This window comes from Camelus ferus, chromosome 19, assembly GCF_009834535.1.
Source record: "Camelus ferus isolate YT-003-E chromosome 19, BCGSAC_Cfer_1.0, whole genome shotgun sequence".
NCBI classification, from domain to species: Eukaryota; Metazoa; Chordata; class Mammalia; order Artiodactyla; family Camelidae; genus Camelus; species Camelus ferus.
This window is the reverse complement of record NC_045714.1, coordinates 27,873,024-27,888,054: the sequence shown is the minus strand read 5'-3', so window position 1 is coordinate 27,888,054 and position 15,031 is coordinate 27,873,024. Positions and strand designations below refer to the sequence as shown.

General features: G+C 53.4%; 1 protein-coding gene across 1 annotated transcript in view; it reads right to left on the bottom strand.

Moving 5' to 3' along the window:
• The window catches only part of JAG1 (jagged canonical Notch ligand 1), a 34,847-nt gene extending 20,163 nt beyond the window's left edge, over window positions 1–14,684 (bottom strand). Inside the window, exons 1-3 of the mRNA XM_032461824.1 lie at window positions 14,149–14,684; window positions 13,405–13,710; window positions 4,886–4,937 (exon numbers count right to left, since the gene is read on the bottom strand). Coding sequence (XP_032317715.1) covers window positions 4,886–4,937; window positions 13,405–13,710; window positions 14,149–14,229 — 439 coding nt within the window. The 5' untranslated portion in view covers window positions 14,230–14,684. The remainder of the gene's footprint in view (window positions 1–4,885; window positions 4,938–13,404; window positions 13,711–14,148) is intronic.
• Window positions 14,685–15,031: the final 347 nt, after the last annotated feature.

Here is a 15,031-nt window from a genome sequence, read left to right as displayed (position 1 = left end):
AATAACAATGAAATAATTTACCTAGTTCCCAAAATGTGCATTTAGGTTGTTTTGGCCTTTTGCTATTAAGCAAAGCCACAACGAACATTCTTAAACTTACTTGCCCATGTGTGGTTCAAGAAGAAAGAAATATTCCAGAAATGGATGAGCTGGATCAGAGATGACATGCAAAATCAACCTGCTTCTGCCCAGACAACCCCAACTCCCAGGAACAAAGCCCTGTCCATCCGTCCTCCCACCAGCACAGGAAACTTTCCCAACACCAGCACCAACGCTGTGTGTCATCAGACCTTCTGCTGATGCCCAATAGGTAAAGAAGCATCTCTTGTTTTAATGAGTACTTGATTAAATGATGGTGAGCACCCTTTTGACAAAATCATGTGTATCTGTTCCTCTGAACTGCAGCCTTTTCCTCTCCTTTGCCAAGTCTTCTATGGCACTGCTGGATTTGCAAAAGCTCTTGACATATTCTAGAAAGCGGCCCCTTCATGGAAGAAATTTCCTTACTCTTGAAAAGAGATTTCATTATTCCAGGTAAGGGTTAGCAATCTTTCTCTTCTGGTTTTAGAGGTTTGTGTCTTGCTTTAGAAAGGCTTTGTCTACCTCCAAACTCCTCACTGGAAGCCAAAGAGTACAGTTCCTTTTTTTTTTTTTATTGTGAACTTTGCCATTTCGTAAGCTGGCATCTAAATAGCATACCGCAAACTCGATGCCTTTAACGTTTCACCTTCGGCCAGGAAGCAGATGGGAAATCACTCACTCCAGTTTACAGACAGGTAGACTGAGGGTTTCCTGGAGCCAAGTCATGCTCCTTCAAGAGCACCAACTAAGGAAAATAAACACGCTCGGGGCCCAAGCAGCTCTAGGAGAAAGAAGTGGTCCCTGCCCTGGGGTCAGTCTGAGAAGAGACAGGTCCAAAAATAGCTCCAAACACTAGGTGCCAGAAGTTCAGGGGAGGGATTTGAAAAGGAAACCAGGCCTCAGTCAGCACCCAGCCCAGTCTTGTGTTTGTTTCCTTACACCTGCCAGCACCAACCCTTGACGCCTTGTCAAATTCAAGGCCACCTGGGAGAGACCCTTAGGACCTCCTTGCAGTGTGTCTGTGAGTCTTAGCCACCCACATCCCTGTTTTTCTAGGCCCAGGGCCTGTGCTCATTTGCAAGGCTGCGCAAAGCCCACAAATGACCAGGAGAGGAGGCCCACACGCCACTTCCAACAGCGTCCGGCCCTCGCCCTCTGGGCTCTGTACCTGTGGGCAAGACAAGCCTTGAACAAGCCCGCATACCTGCAGACCTACACCCTAGCACGCTCCAACCACTTCCAGAGAACACTTACTCACTTGGGTTTTGCAAATAAACACAGGCCAAAGAATGACAAAAATGTCCCTCCATTAACTGTGTGTTTGCTCTGCTGGTTCAATCAAAAAGCGTAGTGAGCTATTACCATGGGATGATGCGATCTTAATAAAGGAATTGTTTCAACACACTAGCCATGGCTCCAAGGCTCCTGGCTCCTCAGACTGGTAGCAACAACAAACAATCCAGACAAGAGTCTGGGGCGAGCCTAAAGGCACAGGCCAACATGTTATTTCCAGTTGTTTAGTTTCCTACTTATTTCCAGGAAATGCTGGGAAGACATCATTTCAGAATCCTCTACACATGGGATGGGACTAACCGGTCTGTATAAGTAACTTCACACCTGCATGACAGATTTTTCCTAAGGGCTGAGGAGGAGTCATGCTTTCTGGCATCTGGGTTAGAGAGCAACTTCTTTGCCTGCTTCCTCCTGAGTCACACTTCCCATCAGCTTGGGGCATTATCCATATTTCTGGGGTAGTTCAGTTGACAGTCCAGCTCTAAGATTGGAAGAGGATGTTACCAGGCCTTCCTGCAATCTTCAACTACATGAAGATGAAGCACGAAGCACTCACAACAGCCCTGAAGGCCAAGGAGGAGGAGGTATTGAGAGGCAAGTCTGAGCAGAACCCCGGAACCACACCAACCACAAACCTAGATGGGGGGCGGAGGGGACACTTAGCCAAGAAGGCTAAGGTAGAAGGAGAACCTGACCTTAAGTGTGCCAATGTGTGTTCGCCTATCTACTGATCAGAATAAGCTGAAATCATTTGTTCTGGGGAAGAAAGTAAAATCTGCACCCTTATATACTACAGTCCTGAGATGTAACAGCAATGACCCTCAGGCTGATAAGGAAGGCCGGCCTTAGACACTTTATAACACATGAACAGCACCTGGGCTTTGCCAGGACCAGGCTGTGCTCATGAGGGTTCACTGCAGAGCTGATGTGAGAAGGAATTCTCTTTTCCAAACCTCAGGGCTCTTCCTCTAATCTGAAGCCTGGATGTCTGCAACTTGTCTGGTCCCCAAAGAGCAGCCAACTCTATTTGGGCTGCTACACACCCTCAGCTTCTGCCCCTATGGACTACAGTCCCTTGGGAGGGACAAAGAGTGAAAGGAGTAGAAAGCAAAACATTCCAGGTGGCACGAACAACATGTGCAAAGGCCCTGAGGCAGGAGAGAATGCAATGCTTTTGAGGGCAGAAAGGTGATTGGTGGGATAGGATGGGTGACAATGTGGTGTGTAAGATGGAGCTGGCAGGGAGACAAGGCTGGCTGTGCAAGGAGATTTAGGGCCACAAAGATCTGTACCAAGACCAACAGGTAGCTACTGATAGCTCTTGGTAAAGGTGACCATCAAACATTATGCTCTGAAAAGACTAGGATGGCAGGAGAATGGAGAAAGCACTAGAGGAAGACCAGACTAGATGTGGGTGCATGAGCAAGCGGTGAATTGGACCCGGGCGGCAGCAGGGGAGATGGAGGGAGGCAAGAGGATTCTAATGAAGCGCTGGGCGGAAGACTTTCAGAACTCGGAGCTGGATTAGATAGCTGATGATAAGAGAGAAGGAGGTTCACATTGGGTATCTTCCACATTTCTGGCTCGTGGTACCGGGCATTCAAATGCTGGTGCCAGTCATCCCTAAAGGGCCCTTGGCAGGATCTGCTTTTGGGGAGGGAAGATGCCAAATTTGGTTGTGAACATGCAGAATCCAAGATACCTTGGCAGCATCGCAAAAGGGAGGCTGGACGAGCAAGTGGGTAAACCACTCCCTGCAAACCCCCATCCCTCCTCACCGGGTTCACAAGGACGCTCAGCGCCCTGCGATGGGCTTCCGTGACTTTGTGGCAATCCCTCTCCTCAAAAGTAGAGGTCGGGAAGCCCTTTATCCCCTAGTTTTCCCTGTGCCTTTCCAGTGATTTTTACTTCCCAGCAAGAGATGAGGCCCCAGAACCCCAAAATGGGGCTACCCCGAAATGCAGACAACTGTGGGCAGCTCTGAATGGGCACTGGCTCCCTGAGGGAACAGCTACCTGACCTGTGAGCCTATAAAAGACCCAGGAAAGACCCTGCAGATGCGAGGGGTCCCTTGCACGCCCTAGAAGGTGTTTCTTACCAGGAGTCAGGATCAAGGATGCTCATCCAACCAGCCAGATGTGTTAACATCTGCACCAGAGTATCTGAGGAGCCCAGTTCACCCTCCCCCATTTCCCAATGCTTAGTTACTGTGGTAAGCAGGTCACAGTGAAATAATGCTCCCACAACCCCCAATGTTTGGGGCAGGGGAGGGAACAGAGAACAGGTGCCTATAACCCTGACTGGCATCAGCCACAATGCAGGCTGGTCACCAACCCACCTCCCACCCCACAGCAGGACAGGTCTGTTACTCGGGGAGGAAGTCCATAAATCTGGACATCAGAAGCCAAGGCAAAAGAAGTGACCCAAACGGCCTGGAGCCTCAGGCAACCAGGGCTCAGCAGTGACCTTGTGGCCCCAGGGGCCCAGCGAGCCAGACGCAGCCCGGCAACAGCCGCCTGGAGGATTCCAGGTCCTCACTGAGCCCACTCTGGGTGGTGGTCATTCTCAGAGTCGGTAAGGAAAAACCAAGGTAAGAAGAGGGGAGATGTAATTAGCAGCAAGAACATCAAGGGACAGTAAGGAAGAGACACTGGCAGGATGGGAACAGAGACACCAGGCTGGGCGAGCCTTCCTCCTGTGCAGACCAAGATCTCAGCGAGAATCAGGTTTTCCCAGGATGGCCACCCAGACCCCACTGGCAAAAAAGGGAACTGGCAGTCTCACTGGGTGTGGGAAAACATTTTAAAATTACAATTAAAGAGCAAAGAGGACATTCTCAGCGAGACTGTTGCCACTTCCACACACATCCCCCAGAGACGCCCGTCCCTGAGAAGCCCTGAAGAGCAGACAGCGCTGAGAACAAGGTCACCTTTCCGAAGGGGACAGGGCCAATGTGGTGGCTGCGGAGGCATGGGGACGCGGCTTCAATGAAAGGCCTGTCGTGCACGGTGTGGGAAACCCTGACCGGCTGGAGGCCCACCTGCCCACCCAGTGAAGTTCCAGGTGGGTCTTTAGAGCCCAGGGCCACCTTTGTGGGCTTTATCTTTCTGATGACGGATTAAACGCTCACTTCAAGTTTAAGTGGGCCTTTAAAAAGTCACTTCTTTGATCCTTTAGCAGTCTACAAGGCTTTGGGGTTGTCAAACCATTAAGTTTCTATCCCAGTGATCATCTAGGACCTATATTCAGGGACTGAGTTAGCTGGCAATCCGTCCTGGCCACTTAATATTCCAAGCGAACATTCTAGGGGAAGTGACAGAAAAAGACTCCACAGAGAGGTTCGCCCTGGTGGGGGGCGGGGGGTGGCTGGGGGTGAGCGTGGAGGGCAGAGGAACTCTGAAGCAGCCAGGGGACAGCTCTGTCCAGCTCTGACAGGCCCAGGGTGTCAAGCTCTGTGCTTCCAGACTCGCGCTCAGAGGCCAGCCCGTGGCCAGGCTCCTTCGATACTTACGGACAGTGTCATTGCTGGAATCCCACGCCTCCACGAGCAAAGTGTAGGACCTCTGCAACACAGATAAACAGCAGCTCAGTACTCAGAAACAGGGGTCGGCTCTCAAAGGTCATGCTTTCTTGGCCTCCCTGCATACCCTGCCCAACAAAACTATGCAGCCAAAATGAACACTGTATTTGCAGCTGGACTGAGGTCTTGTGTGTTTAAATCCAGACCGACTCCCCACCCCCTTCCCCCATCAGCACCCACCCCAGGTTGGCAGGAGATGCGGGGCCCACTGTGGTACTTGTGCAGAAAGACCCCAAGATCCCGATGGGGAAATGCCACATCCCTTCCTGTGTACACTTCCCACACGGGTTTCCCCAACTTCCCAGACTCCAACTCCACTGCATCAGAAAAATACACAAAGAATTGATTCTGTGCTAAACTAACCAGGTACTTGTACCGGGGAGTGGGGGCTGCTCTTCCAGTGAGGAGGGCTGGGTATTGCTAAGGTTACACCTCAGGCCCTGGTGGGGAGGTCCCCGGGGAGGCCCCCTTTCCTTTTCAGAACCCCTTTGAAAGCCCTGTCTGTGTGAGACCATCTCGGCTCCCACAGGTATCAGGTGACCCTAGGAAGCAGGAGAGGGGGTAGGTGCAAAGAGACACCAAAGACAAAGGCAGTAACCTAACTTGGGGGGTCACAGGGGAGCTGACTCTAGGGACGAAAGTACAAAAGGCAGAGAAAGCTGCACCCGGTGGGTTCTATTTATTGATACACTTATCTGTCAATAAGATCTAACATTCCAGGAATAATCAGAGTCCACTAACTAAACAAATTCCCTGGACACTGGCGGGATGCCAGCCGGTCTACAGAAGTCACCTTTTATCTTCCGGGCTTATCTCAGAATTCCACCTCCCCCCCAAAATCCAAGCCATTAGCAAATTCCCGTTTTTACTCAAATCTTCATTTGTAATTTAGAATGAGGTCAGTCTTACAAAGCACCGGGGTCTCAAGAAAACTTCTGCTATCTTGGTGCTGGGGAAATATATCCCAGGGGCTGGGGAAATATATCCCAGGGGCTGGGGAAATATATCCCAGGGGCTGGGGACTGCCTCATCATTGTCAGGGACCCGTAGGTGGGAACCAGGAGCAAGTCTGGATCAAATAATACCATGCTACCCAAAACACAGGGTCACCAAGAGAAGGCACCTACAAAGTGAAGGCAAAAAAGAGGGGAGGGAAAAGAAAAAGGGGGGAGCTTCATTCATAACTCAAGGCAAGCTTACTGCTTACACAGCGACCCAGCAGGTCTTGGAATATAAAAATATCCTGTCATAGACCCTGCCTTGGAATTCTGCCGAAATATGTTTAGTACTCAAAGCAGAGTAGCATTCCATTTCGTTCACTGATAACTGTGGGAAAAAGCTCAGAAAAACAAGCAAAACCAGGGCAAGCCGGGGCACATACCCAGCCCTCTCCTACGAGTGGCCACGGGTCCAAATTCACGGCTGCTGGCTTTGATATTTTATTAGTGAAAGTTACACCTTATTGTCTGCCTCTGAATTTCCTCGGACTTCCTACCAATTACAGGACTCTTCCCTGAGAGCAGAGAGAAATTCGGTTTCTCTCTTGAGCTGAGATGAGAGCCAAGTCCAAATGAGGCCAGATGTGGGGCTGATTCTGGATAACGAAACCCTCCGTTTGCTGGGCACATCGAGACCCACGTTCACTTCCACATATTGTTGTAATTAATTCTCTGATTAAAGGCACTGATACCTGGAGTTTTGACAGACTTGCACAAGCACTAGATACATAATACCCACAAACCCCATGGAAGGGCATCCTGGGATAGGCATGGCCTGCCAGCAGTAACTCTGCTTAATGCTCAAGGGACAGGACACCCTAAGTCCTTGCACAAGAACCTGAAAGACTAAGCTGTCTACCACACTCATCCTCGCCAGAACCGAAGACCTCAGAAACTGCTAACCACCATGCATGCCCCACCTGCAGGGGGAAGAGGGCACAGAGCTCCTGACACCAGCTGGCATCCTGATTTTCCCATGAGCTGCCTTCTGGGAGGTGGAGGTGGGGGTGCGGTGAGGGCTGGGGGCTGCAGCATTAGCAATGAGGCCTTGGCAGAAAAATAAAGCTGCAGCCCTGGAGTGTCTCTCTCCGTTGGTTCAGAGACGGGACTATGGTTCTAGGACTCACCTCCCAGGGCAGGAGGATTCCTACCACCCAGCCTTCAGAGAAAAGGACTCTCTCTAAGGCTCCTATTAGGAGGCACTGTTACCTCCCACTCCGTCCCCACGCTACAGATCAACAATCAAGATAACCTGGCAATGATTATTAGTTGCTGGGGAACTTTAATTTTTCCCAGGCCCACGCGTGACCTCTGTACATCCCAGAATGCACATCCAGACTCCGAGATGCAGACCACGCACACCTCACGCCACCAAGGCCGAGCACCAGGTCCCAAATCTGCATTCTGCTACGATCACATCACACCCAAGTGGCCACCGCAAACCTGACCCCCAGCACAGGCCTAGTCCCTTCTGACAGCTTGGAAAGGGGTGCCAGGTAAGACAACGAGCGGGTGTTTCAACTTGTTAACGAGTTCATACAAAAAAAGAAAATGACTTCAAACTATGAGAAGAGAATTCTTTCAAAAAGTTACCTGGCTTTCATCTTTTTTTGCCCTGAAATTTTTCCAGAAAAAAGGCCTGAGGGCAGAGCAGGAAGGATGGGCAGCTAACAGATCTTCAGGCCTGGGTTTGCAGAGTGAATCATTTCTGTCCCCTCCCAGCTCCAGGCCCTGGGGAAACCTGACCACACAGTGGCTGGTTCTCATCCTCGTGCAACAGGAGAGAGCAATGGTCAGCTTCCAGAAGGACCTCTGGGGAGGACGCTTGTGGAGTTCTACCTAGAGGAGGATGCTGGCATCAAAGCGCCAAGGCCTCCTGGGGCCGCCAGCCCCTCCTTCCACCCAAGGCCCTTTGGCTGCGGGAGGCCTGTGTTCTGCGCCCATCCCGCCCCACGGTGGTTACCTTGGCACCGGGCGGAGTGGTAAGCACTTAATTGCCACATTAAGAAGGGGGGATGTAAGAAACAAAGGTAATTGTGTTGGCAGCTGGGAGCTTCCTTTTCCTGGCAACAGTGGCAGCCAAACCAAGCCCTGAGAAGCGGCTGCTTCCATTCCTGCCAAGCTGATGGACACAAACAGACCGCCATGCAAACGGCACGCGTGCGGCGGCCAAAAGCCCGGGCCACGCGGCGGGGAGCAAGCCCTGAGAGCGCCGGGTGCGCCCCTGGGGCCATTGTACCGAGTCATCGGCCCCGGGTCTGTCTGGGGCCCTGCGCTCTGCTGACTCAACTGTCGCTTCCTGTGGCTGGCCCTGATCTGCATTATTTGGGGAGCGGCTGCATTATTCCCTGTAATCCTCATTTCAGTCAATTCGGCCACACTATTGTCCTGCCTGCGTCTGGGTGGCCAGAGCATTCACAATTCCAGGCACAGACCTAGTGAATAAAGGCTCCAGAGATTTCACGTGTGGGCACACGCACGCTCGCCCTGACAACTCACGTGTGGCAGAGCTTGGGCACTGTGGAGGCACAGAGCAAGGACACCGCCCCACGGCATCCCTGCCGAGGCCGCAGCCACAGAAGGCAATTTGGTCTGCAGGGCTTGACATTTCAATAGAGCCTGATCTGGTTACAAAGGGTGATTTTCTCATAAAGCCCACCTCCAGGTCTCACCAAGAAGGCCCCAGAGCTCACATCCAGATTCGAGACTCTCAATGAGATGCCCCCACCCCCTTTCCCATCATTACCCCTACCTGTTTGAAAAGCATCCCACTGATAATTAAATGCACCAGTTACAAAAGGGTGGCGAGGTTAATAGATAGAATACCGAGAAGCCAGCCAAGCACAACCGTCCGGTTCACACAGAGCAAGCCTGAACAAGATGCCTTTCTACTCGTTAACCAAAAGTGCATAAAAACTAGGCTGAGCTGGTAGAGGGCCCTGAATGACTATTTATGTACCGCTCTTAACCACTGGGAGCCACGCTGTGGAATTTCTTTCCTGCACATACTCAGGACCAGTGACGAATGTCACGGGCACCAAAAAAACAAGGGCCGCAGGGCAGCCCACACGGTGATCAGAAACCAGCAAGGAAGCCACAACCCCCATGAGCCAAGACAGAGGTGGGACATTCTGGACCCAGAACCCTACCCACCTCCTCCACCATTCTAGAAAATACAAGAATCATCACTCCCCATGCATCCTCACACACACACATCTTCCTAAATAAAACTAGGTTACATTTATTTGTTTGTTTGTTTTTAATGTATTTAAATGCTGGAACAGCTTGGAGCCTCACCCTGGGGACTGATGGGATGGAGAGGGTAGAAACATGCCTCTCGAAGTTTTCCCGGGGCGAATTCTCAGGAGTATTTGCCTTTATGAATAACCATGCTAATTGTATGCACATCCAGAGATTATGCATTCTTACATTGGAACTAATCTTGAAAGCCTGACACTGAAACCAAGCTCTGGCCCTTCTACAATGGGCCAGCGGCTGCTGTCAATCCAGCCAAGGCCTCTGTTTGCATTCCTGTTTTCAGACCAGAACATGAAGACTCCTTGTTGCCTTGGCTTCATTATTTCATGAGTAACAGTTATCCTCCAGGCTAAACTTTCCACCTGCCTTCCATCCGGAAGGTCCCTTACCACTATTTGCTGTAAATATTGTAGGCCGTATTCAGACTGCTGGTTTTCTGGAAGGCTACAACGCTTTGGCAGTGGCCTCTCCTCTTTACCCATCCAACTCCCCCAATAGCCTCGATGCCAAAAGCTTCACCACTCTCTAAAAATGTTTGAAGTCCCTGTAGAATTATGGGTGTGGAGTTGGTGGGTTGCAAACTCATGTAAGTACTGGAGGTTTGAATAAGTTGCTAAGAAACAAGACAACAAGGAGAAGGAACACACAGAGGTTACACCTGGAAGAGGGAAAAAAACTTAGAAACCAAGTACCTTGAATAGGGATTCGAGGTGGGGTGCAGCCATTCTGCAGACACACTCAGTAGAACATAGAACGTGAGCACAGCTCTCCCCCAAGCCTGGTTTTGCAATGCAGACATATTTCATCACTGTAGTTTGAGTTAGGTGTCTTAGGGCAAAGGGTGTTTTCCCCACACAAAGTCCTGGGGCTCTGAGCACATATACACATGTGTCATTTGTCTGCATGCATGCTGATCAAGTGGGTGGCAAACTGGCTGCAGAAAGGAGCCAGTTTAAATGAGAACCCTGTCCCTCCACACTCCACACATCTGTGGAGGCCCAGGGGCCAGGAAGTACAGCAGAAGGCAAGGACATGTCAATTACAATCTGCAACTAACCTTGTGGCATCTGATTTACCCAAACCCCTGGCAGTTGGTCATTCAGGCCTCAAGTGTGAAGGAGGCCAAAGCTGGCATCCCTCTGGTATGCAAGAATCACACTTTTCATTGGATTTTCCTAAAAAAATGGAAGTTGATCTCAGCAAGCCTTTTACCATTGTCAATGGCATTTAACTATGAGGCCAAGAGACCAGGTACCTCAATTGCTTCCCCCAGAGTTTCTCCAGATTCACTTCATTCCAGGGCCAGCAATGCATCCATACAGCTAACTGGGGATCTGGAGTTCCTAAAAAGCTTTGAGGACTGGGTAGTGGTAATTACACTAATGCATTTTTAATAAGGAGGCACTCCTGGGATTTAGTGCTAATTTTGGGAAGTGCAACTTAACCATTTCAGTGATTTCTAAATGGTTATTCCCCAATCGTTTCCTGTTGAGCCCAATTAGTTCTCATAATGTATGTTCTTATCACTGGGTCTCCCGATTGGAGGATTTATAAATCAGGCTAGTTGCTTCAAAGTCACCCCCTCCAAGCAGCACTGCCATGGTGTCTAGAAGCCATAGAAGAAAACCACCACCAGGCTGGGGAGGGGGCAGCGGACCCCATGAGGTACATAATCAGATACTGTCCCTTGGGAAGGCCCCCCTCCAGAGTTTCGTGTGGACACAGGACTGTGGATTACACTTCACATCTAACCGAGTCATTTCTACCTCTTCCACTCCAGAACCTGGGCAGTTACACGGCTGGGGTCATAATTCCAAACAAAAGACATGAATTACACCAGCTTCTAAAACAGACCTTCTTCTGCACACCCTGAACAGCTCTGTCACTGTCAGCAAACTTGGGAGGACCCACGCGGATGGTAATTGTGGCTGCCTAAGGGTAGTCCAAGGTGGTTTGATTTTTTTTTAAACCCTATATTTCTCCTTGTTACCCCTTGAATTCTGTACCAAGCTCAGCTATTATCTATTCAAGAAATCAGCTTTAAATAGACACGCTTATTAATTGTTAATGAATGAAGCTGTGCTATCTACTTCAGTACTTATCTCTGCTTTCACTTCAGTTAACACTCACCCTGGAATCATCCTTGAAAGTTCTGGACTGCGGTGTTTCTCCACCCCCAGTGGGGAGAAAACACAGTACACCTCACCTCTGCGCTCTCTTGGGAAGTCAAGCACAGCGGGCCTTTTGGGGCAGGGTGGGGGTTGTTTATGAGGGACACATGCATTTGGCCTGGCTTATAAAGAACCACACTCTCTGCGCTGCCCTAGCCGGCTCCCCTATTCTAGAAAAGCCAGTCTACTTTATGGTTGGTGACCCGTGGGGCCTGAAACCACAGAGGAGCACCAGCAAATCAATCGTCTCCCTGCCCTCACACGCTGCTTCCGCTCTTCCCATCAAGGGCTCGCTGCCAAGTGTCAAAAGGGGACAGACACACCTTCTGGGTCACTTTCCGCAGCCAGCCTGGGGAGCAAGGCTCCCTGTGTTCATCCCAGCTGTTTCTCTGACCCTATTCTCCAAAATGAACCTCCGCCAGCCCTGCAGCTTTTCCACATCACTAATAAGATTCCTTTTATGGTCTTGTGAAAAGCGAGGGGCTCGGAACTGATCCTCCGGAGGGTGGAACCACCTGCAGGCCCCTTCCCCCTAAACTCCAAACATACGATCAAGGGCAAGGGCAGTCAGTCGTCAGAGTCAACGTGGGCCCAGCCAGATTACAAAGTGGCCAACCTCTTTAGCTTAAAGTTCTCCTTAATAGGGGATTAACAAACAAAGATAAATACCCTTTGTAAAAATAAAATCCCGCAGCAGACAGCCAACTCAGGCCTCCATTCTCAGAGAATTCCACAAACCACAGGTTTTTATAAGCCCCCTTTAATGGCATGTTTCTGATAATTGTCTCATCTCACCCAAGCAGAGGGCACTTTATAACGCCAGTTCCAGTAAACGCAGGCCTTGAGAGCCACCCCAATCTTCTCACACACATTAAGGCCGACAACTCTCCTCCCCTCATGGAGCTGCGATCCCAGCCCCAGCCCGCGGATAGGAGGCAGCAGAGCGCGCCCCATCAGAGCACGTGGCGGAGAGCAGTCCCCTGGGCACCCAGCTCCCCCTCCCACCACCCACCCGCCCGGCACAGGCTGGGCCGAGCCCCAGTCCTGGCATTGAGTCACGCCTCCCGGACAGCGGGAGCGGGGCAGAGGGCACCCACATTTTTCCCCTTTCCTCCCCTTCTGCAATCGCTCGCGTCTTCTTTCCACCCATTTCTGGATGTTGCCAGGGCCCCACGCGGCTCCAGGGGGCTGGGGTCCATGCACTTGCACGCGCAGGGGCTGCCTCTCGCGGGCCGCCCCTTCCAGGCCTCGGCACGCCCCCCGATTGCCCGAGGGGGCCGCGCGCCCGCCGGACGAGGGCGCACCCCCGCCCTTCCCGGGGAAGTTTGCAAACACAGCTGTTCCAGAGCCCGGGAACCGCTGGAAGTGAGGCCACAAGGGCTACACCGCGCGGGGGCGAGGGCGGGCAGGAAGGGGCCGGCAGGGGGCGGAGGCTCCCAGGCCCACAACTCGGGCGAAATCCCGGACAACCCCGGGAGCGGCCGCCCCCGGGCCTTACACCCAGCCCCGAGCGCGCCCCCGCACGCACCGAAATCTCCCGGGGAGCAGCGGGAAGCGGGCTCCCCACACCCTCCAGGAAGGACACACCCGCCCTCCCGGCAGCTCACGGGAAACGGGAGGGTGCCAATTTGGACGGCGTTCGGAGGCCAGAACTGTACTGAGCCGCCTTCCCCGGCGCATCAGGTTTAATTGGTTGAGCAAAGATCATCTGTAATGACCTCCTGGCTGGGGCGGTTACTCTGGGGCCTCTAAGTTGCAAGTTTCAACCGCCCTTCCTGGGAGCTTTGCCCCACAATCCCCTCTGGGGTCCCACTTTCGTGCGCTTAGCCAAAAACATTGGGGCTGGGGCTTGCCAAGATCTAGCTACAAGCCTCGGCTCCCTAACCCCCCACCCCAAAGATGTCTCTGGTTAGCGCCAAGTTTCCTGCCAAGCCCCTTTAAATCCCTCTCGTCTCGCCAGAGAAAGAAGGGCTCGGTCCGGGGACGCGAACCCCGGCCGGGGCTCCCGGCGGCCGCCACTCACCGGCCAGGCGAAACTGAAAGGCAGCACGATGCGGTTGCGTTCGTTGCCGCGACTGCCCTTGAGGTTGAAGGTGTTGCCCCCGATGACAGGAGTAGACCCCGAGCCGAAGCTGCAGGGCCCCCCGGCCGTGACGCGCGACTGGTACTCCTTGAGGCACACTTTGAAGTACGTGTCACACTCGTCGCGGGAGCACTTGCGGTCCCCCGGGTTCCGGGCGCCGCCACAGCAGTTCCCGTTCTGCAGCTCCCCGTTCACGTTCTGCATGGACAGGATCTCCAACTCGAATTGACCAGAAGCCCAGCACACCTGCCGGCGAGGGAGGGCGGGAGGGAGGTCAGCGCAGGGGAAAGTTGTTTTCTTCGAGGGTGGAAGTGGCGACTCCCTCCCCGCCCGCCTGCCCCACCGAGCCCTTGGCGCCAAGTGAAAATAATTTTGCAAGGCTCGGTTCAAGGACTCAACGTGATTCCCGGGCTTAAGAGGCTCGGGTGTGGGAGCAATCCGACACGACTGCCTCCCCCTAACCCGGGGAGCAAGAGCGGAGCGAACGTGTCCCCAGCCGGGAGGATACATTTAGGGGCCTGGGGGATCCCCCAACCCAGGTGCAGCCTCTCGGGCGCAGGGACCCGGGCGGGAGCCGGCGCCTCAGGGCTCCTGAGCCCGCTCCAGGCGCTCAACCGCAGGCGTCCAGGGCGCCGCGAGGGAAAGGAGAGGGCGGGCAGGGAGGGAGGCCCGGCGGGCTCCTACCTTGGCTCTCAGGGCGCAAAGCAGGGCGAGCAGGAGGCTCAGGGGGCGCCCGGGCCGGCCGCGCGTCCGTGGGGACCGCATCGCTGCACCGCGCGCCGCGGGCACTCGGGACTCCGCCGCCGCCGCCGCCGCTGCTGCTCGCGCTGGTGCTGCCGCCGGTGCTGCCGTCGCCGCTGCCCCTGCGGCCGCCGCGTCCCGGCTCTAATATACTCCGCCGATTGGAGCATGCACGACTGGAAAACAACACCACTTTTCAAAAGCCCTTTCAAGAGCGGCCCGTTCCAGAAGGCAAAGAGCCCGGCCTCCTTTTATTATTCTGATCGCTTCTTTGAGGCGCTCCCCCTCCTCTTCCACTCCCGGCTTTCTTTCCTTCTCTCGCGCTCCCCTTCTTTTATTATTATGATTATGCGCAGCCTTTTATTCCCTTTCAGATCAGCTGCTTAAAAAGGAGGGAGGGAGGGGAGGGAAAAAAAAAATACCCGAGCCCAGCTCGCGGGCTGGTCGCAGGTAACACAATGACGCGTGCCCGCCCGGCTCTCGGAGAGGGACTCAGAGAGCCCGTCTGGGAGCCGCGGCCCGGGCTGGCCACCTCTACCCAGCACGCTGGGCAGGCGCATGCGCGCTTATTAATATTCATGAGGGGGCGTACCCAGTCCTGACACGCCCCTTCCCTCCGGGTGGATGGGGAGGGGGACTACTGGGAGGAACTTGGAAGGGGTCCGGGGCTCCGGGATGCGCGGGACCGCGTAGACGTCTGGGGCCCCGCGCAGACCCCCACCTTCGGGTGCTTTGGGCCAGGCGGGAACAGGGGCAGGGCGCGGGAAGGAACGTGAAGGCGCCGTTGCTCCGCGACGCCCGAGGAGCCCCGCGCGGACCGCCCCCT